Source organism: Lutjanus erythropterus, chromosome 2 (genome assembly GCF_056507025.1).
Source record: "Lutjanus erythropterus isolate fLutEry1 chromosome 2, fLutEry1.hap2, whole genome shotgun sequence".
Taxonomy (NCBI): Eukaryota; Metazoa; Chordata; class Actinopteri; order Lutjaniformes; family Lutjanidae; genus Lutjanus; species Lutjanus erythropterus.
Window position 1 is genome coordinate 19,722,402 of NC_139318.1, and position 15,112 is coordinate 19,737,513.

Genomic DNA, 15,112 nt, shown 5'->3' on the forward strand with positions numbered 1-15,112 from the left:
GAACAGTATGGAGGCATTTTATTTTTTTTAATTTGTTTTGGGTTTTTTTCATCTGAAAACCGCTCACCATTCACTTTGTTTGGGAGATTCTGCAATGCTGTTTTCCTGTTTTTTGGACTAAAAAACTAAATTTGATCCTTCAATCACCATGAGGGTGAGGAGATAATGACAGAATTACTATTTTGGGTGAACTATCCCTTTAATTCCATTTAGTTGTTTCAGCTTTAGGGTCCTGATATTGTGCATGTTGTCTCAGGACTTACTAGCACTTGAACAGAGTGAGTCATTGTAGTAACACCTGCGTTTCTTCTACAAGCACTATGACAAGTCATTATATCTGCTGTGAAAAAGCCTATTCACTTAAGAACTAATAATATTTCCTGTATGATATTCACAAAGTAATCTGAATACAAAGAGACATCTCCTGCACTGCATGGAATAACCAACTTAAGTTAAACGTCAGCATCAAACTTTAATACATGAAAAAAGGAACATTCCACAAAAAAATACAGTCTGAGCATCAAAATAAAACATTTTTACAAAGGCAGCATCATTTGTCACTTAGCATACAGTTAATCATAGCCTACAAGAAGCAATACACACTGATGGTAGCACTTCAGCGGTGTTTCAGTCCAGTCACTTAAGACAAGGTGGATATAAGAATAAAGAACAAGTGAAGATAAAAACATCATATGTTTTTCAATGATCAAAGCTTTAATAACTGATAATTCAAATTCACTCAATCACAGCTGAGTAAACTTCATTCAATTTATGCGTATGTTGCTCCTTCATTTTACAGTGAGGGCTTGGTTGAGACGCAACTCTGGGTGGCGCTATTGTGCCATGCACAGTGGTCCAAGTCCGGTCTGTTAAGTTTGATCAAGTACAATGAAAGAAAACAAAAACAGTTTTTCTTTGTCTCTAATACTGACAATCTGAGGCCTCAATGTGAGCTGTTTTTTTTTTTTACTGGTTTCTGCATTTCACAATATTTTCTCTCTTGCTGCCTCTCCTGCCAGGACAGAAGGCAGTGTGGAGGTGTTCAGTTTGGAGTGCAGCCTCTGGACCAGCCAGTGACTCCAGTTTCACTTTTCATTTGTAATTTCCTCACTTGGAAAATTTCTCCATCTCTGTAAGGAGACGAATTGAGGTTAAGGAAGACGAAAGAATGAGAAAATTCAAGATGATCGACTTTGCAAGTGTGCGTATGTTACCTTTGTCAAGATCGATGACTTTAGGCTGAGCGTTCAGGTGGACCTTCTCTTTCAGCAGGTTGTTTTTGTAGTCTAAAACCACACAGGAGGAAGTCAAAATACACACACACACACACACACACACACAAGACAAAAAACAGTATCTGTTCACACTGCACTCTGTCCTCTAACTCACCAAATCTTCTCTCCTCCCAGCTGCACATGTTCACTTCAGTGACATCCATCTCAAACTCCTCCGAGCTGCTTTCACTTCTGCTGGACCTATCATCGAGAAAACGAGTTTATTTTACAAAACACTAATAAGATGTAACAAGTTGTACTTTGTATCAAATTAGAGAAAAATAGTATTATATTTTCTTTATAAGACAGTAGCTAATAATGGGGAAGTAACAAATACATGATTTAACTTTAGCTATGAGTACAGTTCTGTTGTAATGAGTCCCAAATTACCCGCTAATAAAGTCTAATAAGGTCTTATAAAAGATCTAATACTATCTAATAAAGAACATATTATTTCTAGTTATATATAGTGCATAGTGCAGCTTGATATGTCTTATTAGTGTAAAGTACAACCAAGAAAGACATCTTGATGTGTATTTAAGGGTAATGTTTGAGGGACAGTAATTATTGTGTTTGTGTGTTCTCACTCACCTCATGGATGCCTGTGGATAAAACTCTGAAAACACAAGAAAAAAAAGAGATGAGATTCAGAGACACTAATTCCAGCGTGATCACCTATAGTCAGACTGAGGTGCTGCAGGTCAGACCTTTGGTTCTTCGTCTGCGTGTGATGAGGATGATGATGAGGATAATGAAAGCCAGGAGCAGGAAGGAGGTGAGGACGTAGCCCAGCGGCAGAAGAAAGTGGTGTCTCTGGTCAGGCAGAATAACGTTGATGACTCGCGGTGATTCAGCCTTAGTGGCGTCTGAGTAGTACAGAAATCACGACAGTCAGCAGTTAGTGCTCCTCTGTTCTTCATCTTTTCTCTCCCAAACAGACTAATGTGTCATCCTGAGGTTTGTAAATCCAATAAACAAGACAAAATCTCACACTGAACAGACATTACACACCTCATGAGTAATATAAAAACAACTCATTTCATCCAATAATAGATTTCACTTGTGCTTTTTCTTCACTTTCTTTTGGAGGCACTTTTTGTGGCTTTGCAGATTTTCAACACTTTAACTTAATAGTGGGAAACAACATCAAACAAAATGTTTTCCAAAAATCATCGTATGAACAGTGTGTCAATTTATCATCTACCATATTTAGATCTATGTCCCATTTAACACTATACTGGTTTCAAATCCTCTGTTACAGTCATACAAACATGTTCATCACTGTTCTGGTCCAGACTGAAATATCTCAACAGCATTAGATGCTTTCTAATTTGGTCCAGATATTCATGGAGCTCAGAGGACAGATCCTGCTGACTTTAGTGACATTTCCTCTTGTGCCACCAGCAGGCCAAAGTTTTCAATTATCCCATGAAATACTGCAACATCTCCATTGTGGACTGGCACAAACTTCTTTTCTTTTCCATGAATTTGACATTCGCAGGTTTAAGTGATATGTCTCAACGACTATTTGATGGATTGTGATAGAAGTTGGTACAGATATTGAAGTACCCCTCAGGATGAACTGTAAAAACTCAAGTGATGCCTTTAAGGTCCAGTATGTAAGATTTACAGGGATTCCTGCATTTCTATGGCAGAAATGTAATATAATATTATGCATACACAGTATATAAGTATGTTTGCATTTGTGTTTAATCGCCTGAAAATAAAAATTGCAATGTTTCTACAGTATCCCAGAACTTGACAAACCACATCAACACTAGCTCTTGATACTAGTTTCTGTACTGTGACGTATATTTCCAAATGAAACAGGACAGACAGACACGGCATCATGGGAGGTCATTTGAATACTGATAAATGGGCATGTCATGGACTGATGTAGCATGCTGTTCATTGCTAGATAACTAATGTACTTTAGCTCTGTGCTGCTAAAAGTTGAAGATTGTTTGTTGGGTGGATGCCATGATATTATTCATTACAATTAGTTAATTTAAGTTAACATAAGCAGATGTCATATTTTGTTTTACAGGGAGAAAACATGATTGGATTGTGATATTAAAGTACAAAGAAAATGTTTTTGTGTGTTTTTTAGCATATATTCTTAAGTAGGTGAACAATATGACTGTGGACTAAAACTAATTGTGAACTAAAATGTTTGAAAAGGTATTTTTCATTTCATCTCGACAGAGTGACATTTTAATTTCCCAAGTATTACATTATAGGGGTGAATACCTGCACACTGGTGACATTTCCTTCAAACTCAGCTAAAAGTTGTTTGACGTTCTCAAGAGAAAATTGTAGCATTATAAAATATAATATAGAAACAGTGTAAACATTACAAAGAGCAATAATATATCTAGTTTGTCATCAAGCCCACTGTCAGTTTCTGATCTCCATAACCTAATTTTTGTTATTTGATTTGGACAATCAACAGACTAAAAAGGTGGACCTCTGAACTTCATTTCTACTAAATTAATCTCGTCTTTGTTCTCTTGGCATTCAGTGGTTTGTGTTAAATGTGTGTTTGCAGTGGCAGACTACATCTAACATATGAGTTCATTGGCAGAGATTTCTCTCCAAGCCCAGTGAAAATCATTTTCAGGCTGTACATGTGCCTGCTTACGTGTGTATTTGCTGTTGCACGTGTGTGCCACGTAAGATGGTAACAGGTAACACCTCGCAATTTGTTTTACGTTGGGTTTTTTTGTAAATGCAATGACATTTCCTGGCTGTAAAAAAAAACAAAAAAACGCTGAACACCTTTCCAAGGCAGTGAGAAATAATAATTATCCGGTCAGCACGAGGTGATATGTGCAGTTCTGCAGAGTGTTGAGAGGCAGAGGAGGAGGAGGAGGGGGAACGCCTGGTTTCATTTTGCTTCATTAAAAAAGTGCAAGGCAAGAAGCAGCTGTGCGGACCTCAGACTCAACATATTTGAGCCAAAATGAGATCCAGACAGAAAGTCATGCTGTGATTTACTTTTCCTGGCAGCAAAACACAGAAAAGTTAGGAGGAGAGGAAGAGGAGTGAAGGAAGGACAGAGCGGGGTGGAACAGAGGAGGAGAGCCAAGGGAGAGGAAGGGGACGGTGAGATGTTTCTCCAGAGGCCTGCCTCGCAGAGTGAAGTCTGAAAAGCCCTCGCCCAACAATCCCAGACACAAACACGCAGCACATACGCAGCTGCAGTGTACATGAAAACAACATGTTCGTTAACATTACAAATCCTCTGATCCTTTTGTTCAGGTTCAAGCCGTTTTCTCCTGACCCGTGCCCAGATGGGAACATATGTGTTTGTGTTTAGACTGGCTGCCCAGTCCTCTCCCTTCCCAAACTGCATGAGAAATAACTCTGATGGGAGGGAGGGAGGGAGGGGTGACCTACATCTTTTCCACCCTATTTCATCAACAGATTCCTCACCCCCTTCGTTCCTTCTCTCTTTGTGTATCTCCCTCTGTCTTATAAACCTCTCCATCAGTCTGTGTTTCTCTCTGTGGTGTCAGCTGCTGTGCAGATGAAGCAAACTTTATGTTATTGTCCATAAACTCTGCAGAAGAGCTTTCTTTCTTTCTAAAAAAAAGGCATAAAGAGAGTGACAAAAGTGATGGAAAAGTGTGAGTGAAAACAGTGATGAACATAAACAAACCTGAGCATGTGGGATCCTCAAAGGAGGAAGAAACAGAGTGAAAGCAGGACAGAGGGAAGATGAAGGTGGGGTGAGGAATGTCTCCAGGAGAGAGCCAAAGTCAACAGGGCAGCAGACAGTCAGAGAGGGCAAAACACAAGTTGATAAAAAGTCTAAATCTGCAGAGGGCTTCTAATGTTTGACAGCACAGAGGAGGAAGCTGTGCAAACTCCATCCTGTGCAGGAGAGAAATCAGTTATGTATGGAAGCACATTCCCACCACTGTGAAAGAAGAAGATCCATGAAGACATTGTAATGAGAAACTTTCTCAAAATAATGACTTTGTATCTCAAAATAGCAGAGGCGTATGTGGAAGCTTATTGTATTAACTTGTTTCTGGTTATAAACTTTGGGGCAGGGAGGGCTGAGAACCAGAAGAACTGATTTTTTTTTTTAAATGAAAAAAATTCTCATAAATTCAAAAACCAGAGCCAAATTTCTTCCACGACAAACATATCTCATTAATCCATTAAAACAGAGCAGATTTTTTCCATGAAAAAATTATCTCAGTAATTTAGAAAAACAGTGCCATTTTTTACATGGAAAAATAATAAAATTCAGAAAAATAGAACATTTTTTAACATGAAAAATGATCTAATTAATTCATAAAAACAGAGCTTTTTTGCCAATTTAATGCATTAATCTTTCATAATACACTTCTGTGAAATAATGAGTTAGTATCTCAAAACAGTGAGAAGCATTTTTAAAATAATGAGAACATTTCTCAAACTAAAGACATAGTATCTCAAAATGTTGAAACTTAAAACTTAAAATAATGACTCAGATACTAAGTTTTTTGAGATGTAAGTCATTAATTTGAGAAGGTTTCTCATGATAATGACTTACAGGATCTCTTTTTTTTTTCATCACATTGGTGGAAATGGGCTTCCATAGTTTCGCATCTTGTTTCCAACCAGTAAAATTCCCATGGTGCAATCCTACTGTATTATTACAGCTCGGGGAGTGAAGGATTAATTGTGTGGGCAGAGCTGGACTTCAGTCCAAAGACTGTATTCGTTAGATTCCACTGAAATGAGATCGGACTTGGCACACTCTTTCACACACACACACACACACAGACACACACACACATGCAGAGGCATACACACACAGCCACAGGCATTTCTTTTTTCTAAACCTCTCTCAATGATTTTCCCACATTGATACATCTGCCATTATCGGCTTTGCTTCAGTTACCTACTGGAAACACAGACACATGCACCAGAAACTGTCTCATTCTGCAGGAATTTGAGGTAGGCAGCTGTCATGCCAACATGCCAATCCTCTCCTCTGTCTTCTCTACCTCTCCTCTTCTTCTTCTCTTTTCTTTTCCTTTTTCTAATATGCACGCAGAGAAAAGAATCTTCTCAGGCAAGTCAAAGCACAGAGAAATGGGAACAGAGCAATTCAGAAAGAAAAGAACATAAAGAAACAACATACACAACTAAAAACACGTCAAAAGTGTGTTCAGTAGTGCCGTAATAATAAGACAGTGGAGAGCGGTGGGTTGAGAAGAAGGTGAAAGGCGATGAGGGGGAGGTTTGGAGAAGGTTGTGAGAGAGTGTGTGTGGTTTCAGGGGTCTGGCATCAGACAAGCTGACAGTGCAACAAAAACTCTCTCATGCGACAAACAGAAAACTTCAGAAATAAGGATTTTTTTTTCCTCCCTCGCCTCGACCCTCTCTTCCCTTCTTCCTCTGCTCTTCTTACTTTGCTCTTTGGAGAGTCTGAGACACCGAATGAGACAGAGTGAAGGAAAGAACAGATGTGTGTGTGTGTGTTTATGTGTGTGTGTGTGGAATTTTTTTGCGTAATTGTACACATGATACACATGATTTATGACTTGATCCACTAAGTCATAAAACATCCGCTCTGCTGAGGCACTCACACTGACCTTCAACAGGAGCAGGAAGAGATCTATATTTATGTGTGTGTGTGTGTGTGTGTGTGTGTGTCACCTTTGTCTTCTTTGTCTTCACTGGGTAGAGCTTTGGCTGGCAGGGTGGTCTGAATCACTGGTGGCTCCACTATGACCCGAAACTCTCTTCTCTCATGCAGGCCACAGTAATGATGGTGGAGGTGGCAGGAATACATCCCCTGATCTGTGGGCTATTCAGTGCAGACAAAACAATCAAACACACACATGCATTATTCTGTATGGGCTTTCTGATGATACAATCTGTGAGCTAGATGTAAACAACAACAACAAAGGAAGGGAAAAACATGTACATACTGTGGTAGAGTACAGTACAGTAGAGCTAAATGCTAATGTCAACATACTAACATGCTCAAAGTGATAATGCTAACAGGCCATGGCTTCACACATACTGTATACAATGTTCACCCATAGATTTATAATAGTACCTAGACAGTGAAAAATTCTCCACTTACCCAAAAAACATTTTCCCCATAAGCCACCATTATAAAAGATAATCCTGGTGTTTTTTTTATATTTTTAAAATTTTCCTACAGCTGAGATAAAATATTTAAAAAACAAACAAACTGACAAAACCACAATTTAAAGCTTGGACCGAGCAGGAAATCACTGCCGGCAGTGCTGGGAGAAACACTACTACACATATTCTGTGGGCTGCATACCGCAGAAGTAAACCTCGAAGCAAGAAAACTTTTTTGGTGTTTGCACAAAGTGAACATTTCTCTTTGAACTGAAGGTATCAGCTTTGTTTTTAATTATTTATTTTACCATTATTTAACCAGGCATGTCATTAAGAACAAATTCTTATTCACAATGGCAGCCTGGCAAAAGGCAAGAGTCTCTTGAGGAAAGGGGGCATTCAGTATCCAGTTCTGAATAGTACATGTGTTCACTATCTTGGTTTTGCTTTGTTTGCTTTAGCCATGTTGGCATTTGCTATTTAGCACTTCAGAAAAAGTGCAGCTAATATGCCTAAAAATCACTTCAAATGCTGAAAAATCTATCTCTAAACATATTACACATTCATGTAGGAAACGTTAAATAATCATTACTGACCTATATTTAAAATTTGTCAAAAAAAAAAAAAGTTTTCATTTACTCATTTATGCAAAAGGCATCATTTGAAAATGTTTTTTTCCCAGGATGGCAAAGGCATGACTCACCCTATTCTGCTCCTCATTGGCTTCTCCTGATATTCTTACCCTCAGGCCTCAGATATACCTGCCTTTAACTATGCATTCACATAGGCATATATACACATCATGGCTGCCTCATGTGTCCTCCATCTGCACATGCAAATTTGATTTTTTTTTTATCATTGAGTTAAATAAATACTATTTACCTATATATAAGATTTGTTAAAAATGTCCTAATTGACTTATTCGTGCAGCAGGCATAATTTCAAAAAACTTTTTTCCACCCTGTTCTGCTTCTGATTGTCTTATCCTTTAAACTTCTGATACAGAAAAAGTATTATCTATTGATGTCTTGCCATCAACATAGATTTTCTGTTGTGTCAGAGCTATTTAATTCTACTTTTATATTTTTCAAACCTAAAACGAGAACAGAGTTGGTCTTACAGTCAGCTGAATGTTGGCTATAGCTGACTGGAAAACTGGCCCTGTTCCAAAGTGTGGTCATAAAGCCTGTATTTAACCTAAAATCTTCTGATTTATGAGCCTTATCAAACAACACCAGGACCCTTGAGATTCCTAAAATATATGTTAACTTTTCTCTGCTTGCAAGACGGGGTGGCAGGAAGGAAGTCCTTTTGGACAGATCTTGTCTTGTTTGTTATGGTTCTGTTGTTGATGTGAGCTTTACTTACTGTAGCTGCCAACCATGTTCCCAGCGGAATAATAAAGTTTTACTTGACAAGAGGTGCACTACAGATGAAACTTCCATGTGTTCTGGAAACGTGTGTACATGTACACACGCTTGAACACTATCCAAAGTGCGTGGGGCAGACGTTTAGAGTAGGGTGACCCCAGTGGGAAGTGTACCTCTTGCCACGGCAGTATAATTTTACTGTGTGTAATAGAACTATCAGGCTCCTGTGGCGTTTTCTGCTAAGTTGCTCTTCTTTCACACACCTGCAGATCAGATATGGCGAGCGAAAAATCTCCCTCTGAGAAGGCGTGGTTGCTGATGTTCATCTTCCTCTGGAGGAACAGTGGCCCGTAGCTACGCTGCTCCCCAGAGGCGTACAGGTCCACCAGTCGGTCAGCGCGGTCGTGGTGGATCCCTGGGGACTGACGGTCCCAGTGGACCACCTGGAGGCCACCAAGGTAGGGAAGGGAGTCACATTTTACGGTCAATATCGTGTAATCCCTCTAAATTAAAAGTAAATATATACTGAGACTCCACACACCTGCTGGTCCTCCTCCTCCTCACTCCAGTCTGTCCACACATTACGTCGGTTGATGCATGGCAGCACCACGGTACTGCCGACCAGCACCACATACACTGCCTTTTGTCCATCCCAGTAGCGCTGTTCTTTACGGCCTTTACAATAATTGTGCAAAAAAGACAAACTGATTCAGCTTTGATGCCGCTAAGTGCTGAAGATGGTGCTGGTTGTTACAGTGTGGTACATACGTGATTTAGTGACGTTGAGCTGCACTCTGACTGTCTCGTACAGGTGGCAGTACAGATGGTGGAGGTTACAGGAGTACAGACCTCTGTCATTCATTGTCACATCTATTGCAGAAAAACAAAAGAGAGTTATAGACAGTTATACATCATGTATACTTCACATAACTGCCAAACAATTTCCAGTGATGTTATGAAAATTATCACTGTAGCAAGAATACATGAAATAAATAAATAAATAAATGTAGGCAGTTTTACAGAGAATGATAGTAAAGCATTTTTTTTTACTATACTCTTATTTACTGGTAGGAACTGAAGGTGACAGCTGGTCCACTGTTTGGTTTGAAAATGGCTGACAAGTTTAAACAATTTGGTAGGCAGCTTATTTTTGGCATCATTGGGCAAAAATTCCATAACAACCCTTGTTGTAATTCAGGTGGTCTGAGAGAAAATTAGACTTCTGGGGCCTTGATCATTAAAGAAAGTTTTCCTAATTGTTTGTCCTATCTTAACTTTAGTTTCAAGGACAGAAAAACTTCTCTTAATATTACTGAAGCAGTTCCTTAACTCATGGATATGTCCTATCCTAGCTCAGACCTCATAAGTTATTTTAAGAACTTGATTCTTCTCCTCGTACTCATCCTGTGTTTAGATTGTACTCCAGACTGACTGACTGCATGAATGATGATGGCTATCTACACGTCACTAACAAGCTAGCTCGCTATAACAGACAAGAAAAGACTGGTGTTTAATTTTTGCTTTGATGAGTTGGAAGGATTAATCATGTCAGTGAGGAAGAGGAAACCCCCACGTTTTTTGGAGGTTTTCGGACTTAGGAAGTTTCTGTAACGAGGCCCCAGAACCTCCTCCTGGCTCTGTTTACAGACTTTAGAAAATCTAGCTGGTGATGAAGGACTTTGCCTAATTACTGGTCCGTTATGGTGATGCTTTGGGTTGAGAGACACCAACCCAAAGTGTCAGTAACTGCTGACGTGGGAATGAGACTCAACTATCTTTCTACAGACTCGCTTACTGCACCTTTAAGGAGATCCGTCATGAAAATTACATAAAAGCAGAGCTGTAATTAATCAGACAAAGCAACTTATGAATTCACCAACAGCTACAAACATGAAAGTCAAAGACAGCGAGTGTGACCTTTAATGACCAGGGAGAAGTTTCCATCCTTGAAGGCTGTTGGGCTGAGGCCGACCCTGCCCAGGTTGTAGGAGTTGTAGATTCTCTGGTCCCCTGCAGAGAACATGTCCAGCACCCTCTCCATGGCATAGTCCGGACGGGCCCGGTAGAGGTCCCAGTGGAGCACCCTCTGTCTGTCCCTCACCCTGTCCCTGGTCCACACCATGCGCCCACTCACACACTGCAGCACCACCCTCGACCCAGCGGGGGCGCTCACATTATACCCTGCTACCACCACACTGCTGCTGCTGTCAGATTGACCTGACACTGAAAGAGGACAAAGAGGGTGTGAGACATTCAGTGTTCACTAAATCCCTGAATAGAATAGATAGATATGAGATATAAGTCACGCCCCTTTTTGCTCTGTGCTCCAATAACAGTTGAGCAAATCTGGTACCCAGCAGAACCTTTGTCAACTGTCCCCTTACCTGTTTTCTGTTCTCAGATATGCTATGTGCTGGGCTCATCTATGTTAAAACGAAGATTTTGAAGATTTTGACCTGTGAAAGCAACATATATAGTCACATCTAAAGTTAGCTAAAATGCTAGATAACTAGCTAGCTAATGATTTATGTAAATGAACTAGCAAGTTGGCCAGTGTTTTGTTAACATTAGCTATCAGCTATAACTAGTTAGCTAATGATTGATGTAGGTTAGCCAATTTGCTAGAGTTTTGCTACCAAACAAAACACTAGCTAACTAGCTAGCTAACAACTGATGTAGATTAGCTCGCTAATAAGCTTACGTTTTGCTAACACTAGGTAACTTTAAAGATGACTATATATACTGTGGACCAATATGTCCCTTTTACGGGTCACCCCGCAACATCTTTTAACCATCTGCAAAATTGTTTTTTCTTTTCAGCGTAGATGAACCCAGCACACAGTATGTCTGTGCTGAGGTTCCATAAGAGGCGGGACTTAGAAGGGATCAATACACACTCAAAGAGAAACATACCTGCACTGAAGAGGCAGGCCACAGGGACTGAAATAGAAATGGTAAGGAAAGTGAACAGGATAATCACTTTAACAGAGCCTGTCTGACAGACTGCTAAGCATGTTGTGTTGAGAAGTTTAAGTCCTGTTGGAAGAAGGAGTGTCTAAAGTCAGAATAAATTACACTCACCCAAAACATAAATGCAACACTTTCTTTTTTTTTCGCTTGCGTTTTTGCCAAGATAATCCATCTACCTGACGGATGTGGCATACAGCCATGCTGATTTAACAGCATGGCTGTATGGACTGGTCACAATAAAAGACCTCTCTGTAATGTACCATTTTATCTTGAAAAAAGCACTAATTAGACACAACTATGGATATTTCACATAGGGCTACAGATACTGATTTTCTTTTCCCAGGAGGGCAAAGTCATGACCAGCCCTACTCTGCCTCTGATTGGCTAGGACTCGTCTTCACTGATTGGGTTGGTTATGTTAAGTCATAAGGAGTGATTGTTTAGGGTTAGGGTAAGAATATCAGGGTAAGCCAATCAGAGGCAGACTAGGGCAGGTCATGACTTTGCCCTCCTGGGAAAAAAAATAGTATCTGTGGCCCTATGTAAAATAGCTCTATTTCTTCTTCTTCTTCTTCTCATTATTATTATTATTATTATTATTATTACTATTAATGTCCTTTTTTAAAAGATAAAACTGCACATTTACAAATGGCCTTTTATTATGACCATGTCCACTCCATGGCACACCTATGCAATTATACAGTGATATGTATACATAATACATAATAAAAATTTAATAGCATTTCTATATGCCACACATGACATGTCTTTGCAAAGGAGAAGTGCTCACTATCAGATTTGTACATACCTGTGGCCAAAGTTTAAGAGAAATAAACCTTTTGTGTGCACAGAAGAAATCTTAGATTTTTTTTTATTTCAACTCATTGAAGATGGGAACAAAAACAAAAGTGTTGCCTCTATGTTTTTATTGAGCAATTGAACTTTGTTCAATTAAATCATTAAAGGTCAATATAGTAGCAAAAGAGACCAACAACCGATGATTTGCTGCCACTGTTAAAAACAAAACAAAAAAACAAACAAAAACATGCCCTGTTAAAAGCAATAGTGGAAAGTTTCCTCTGACTAATATACTAATTTGCTGTCATTTCACTGTCTTAATACTGACTCAGCTAAACTCATCTGACAGGAATGTGTCTCTGTGTCAGTGTGAAGCTAAAGGTGGGGAGGAAAGAAAGCATCGACTCTGGCTTTAATAATAATATTCTGATGAAAAATTTCTGTCTCTACATGTCAGCAAATTGGATGATATTTTTTCGATACCTTAACAAGATTAGTAATTAAAATCTTAAAACATGACGCTTAATCAATTCAGAGAAAAAGAGGAAATTTGGAGGAAAAAAAGCTATGCTATGCGATTTTTTTTTTCAAAGTAGTGGTGCTGATTTAGGCCTTAGTTGGCTTCTTTTTCTTCTTCCTGATAATCCTGATGCTGCGCTCACACACACCTGAGATATACACAAACAATCCTGCACAAACCAGACTCCAGCCTACTTACTGTGGATCAGGAGCAGAGCCTGCAGAACGATGTCCTCCCTCTCGATCTTCATGCTGACAACAGTATTAATGGTTGAGAGACTTGTCAGGGCTGATGTACACCTGAGACAAACTGAAGGTAAGAAGGTAAATAACCTGAAACCATCCACACCAGCAGCAGCAGCAGCAGCAGCAGCAGACCTGTTTTTGCTCAGATTTCAGAGTTTGGAGACAAACAGCAGCGCCACGTTAGGACTTCAAAACCGAACCAAAACTAAACTGATCCCACCCGGGAAATGAAACCCGACACCACCGGCCTGCACGTACAGCCCCCTCTCCTCCAAAAAAAAATCTTCATTTGAAACAGTGCAGCATCACAAGAGAGAGATTTGCGAGTAAAATCCGAGTGTATTATTATTTATGCTGATACTTCTGTATTGTTTGCTTCTTTTCTTTTTTCTGCTAAGATAAAGTGGCTTTGAGTACCCTTTAAAGTGCTAGATAAATAAAACATATTCTTCTTCTTCTTCTTCTTCTTCTTCTTCTTCTTCTTATTATTATTATTATTATTATTATTATTATTGTTATTATTATTATTATTAGCCATAGTATTTGCAGCAGTAGAAGTATAGGCCTATTAATATTTATTATTAATGTTGCTGGTGTTTTCAGGCCCATTTCTTTTTTTTCTAGTTCAATGCCCTTGCTGTAAAACTAAAGTTTTCGTTTTAACGCGGTAAAATGGATTTGATGAATTTGTGTTGCAGGTCATATTGTATAATACTGTGTGTTCTTTATACCTCTATACATCACTGCATTTCAAAAGGTAAATACTAAGCTTAACTCTACTTAATTTGTGTGACAGATATGTTTACTGGTTACTTTTCAGATTAAGAATTTCAAAAGAGGTGAAATTAGATAAAATTGACTGAAGGATAAATGGTATAACAGACAGGAGACATTCCTGAAGTCTTTTACTTTGAATACTTTACTGACCACAGCTGCACTTTTAAATAACTCATGATCAGAAGACATGCCCAGAAAGCCGTTTGTATTTCATGTCATAAATGCATAAATGCATCCTCAGCACATGTTCTCCACATGTCTTCATTTTAAAATGCACCATATTACATTTAATATTCAGGGTAATTACCATGTAACGGTGCTCAGACTTAAATGTCCACTGGTCCTGCTGGTACCTCCTTATTCAACTCAAAGACGACCCCCAGTGACTGTACCCCGATACGACATGCACCATTACTGTACAACCATCTAAGCTCTGTTGTTATCAGTATTTCTGCATGTTTTAAGATCTACTTCTGCACTGCGTCTGAGTATTGATAATACCAAGCACAGTCAGAGTGATAGTAATAGGGATCTTAACGTTATTATCAGGCCGATAGAACATATTGTACTGGAACTCTGCATACATTAACCCCATTTTACTTGTTTTCTTACCTCAAAAGCGTGTTCCCATACCGGGAGTCGAACCCGGGCCGCCTGGGTGAAAACCAGGAATCCTAACCGCTAGACCATATGGGACTTACATTTTTCTTCATATCTAAATTTGATATTGCAGTTGTGACTGAATTATGGGACTGCTTGGTCTATTTAAGATAAAATTTGCTTGATTTTTTTTTTTTGGACACTCCCTCCAACTGTGAAAGAAATGTCGTTCATTAACAATAACTATATTGCAATAACAACAATGTCAATGTTATAAGATGGGCTGTGTGTACCTAAGTAAGTGTATAGCATATTCGGAGTTTCCTCTGTGATTTTCTAACCCATCTACCTAACCTGATTTCCATGATTGGGATCTATTCTTGATCAAATACAGATACAACAGGATCATTTATATTAAATCCCAGCTACTGTGTCTGTGCAGGTGTTGTATACACGTAAATT

General features: G+C 39.0%; 1 protein-coding gene and 1 non-coding gene across 2 annotated transcripts; both read right to left on the reverse strand.

Annotated features, from left to right (window-relative positions):
- Positions 1-452: 452 nt before the first annotated feature.
- LOC146331445 (matrix remodeling-associated protein 8-like) lies at positions 453-13,473 on the reverse strand. The gene is made up of 12 exons (XM_084731076.1): positions 13,227-13,473; positions 11,654-11,680; positions 10,658-10,963; positions 9,509-9,610; positions 9,282-9,415; positions 9,004-9,183; positions 6,933-7,083; positions 1,982-2,140; positions 1,866-1,890; positions 1,390-1,475; positions 1,215-1,286; positions 453-1,130 (listed from the first exon to the last, which is right to left on the reverse strand). Exons 1-12 carry the CDS (start codon positions 13,276-13,278, stop codon positions 1,108-1,110), a joined length of 1,317 nt encoding a protein of 438 aa, XP_084587202.1. The 5' UTR covers positions 13,279-13,473; the 3' UTR covers positions 453-1,107.
- Positions 13,474-14,674: 1,201 nt separating this feature from the next.
- On the reverse strand, positions 14,675-14,746 carry trnae-uuc (transfer RNA glutamic acid (anticodon UUC)). Its single transcript has one exon. It is a non-coding gene; the product is annotated as a tRNA-Glu (tRNA).
- Between the last annotated feature and the right edge of the window lie 366 nt (positions 14,747-15,112).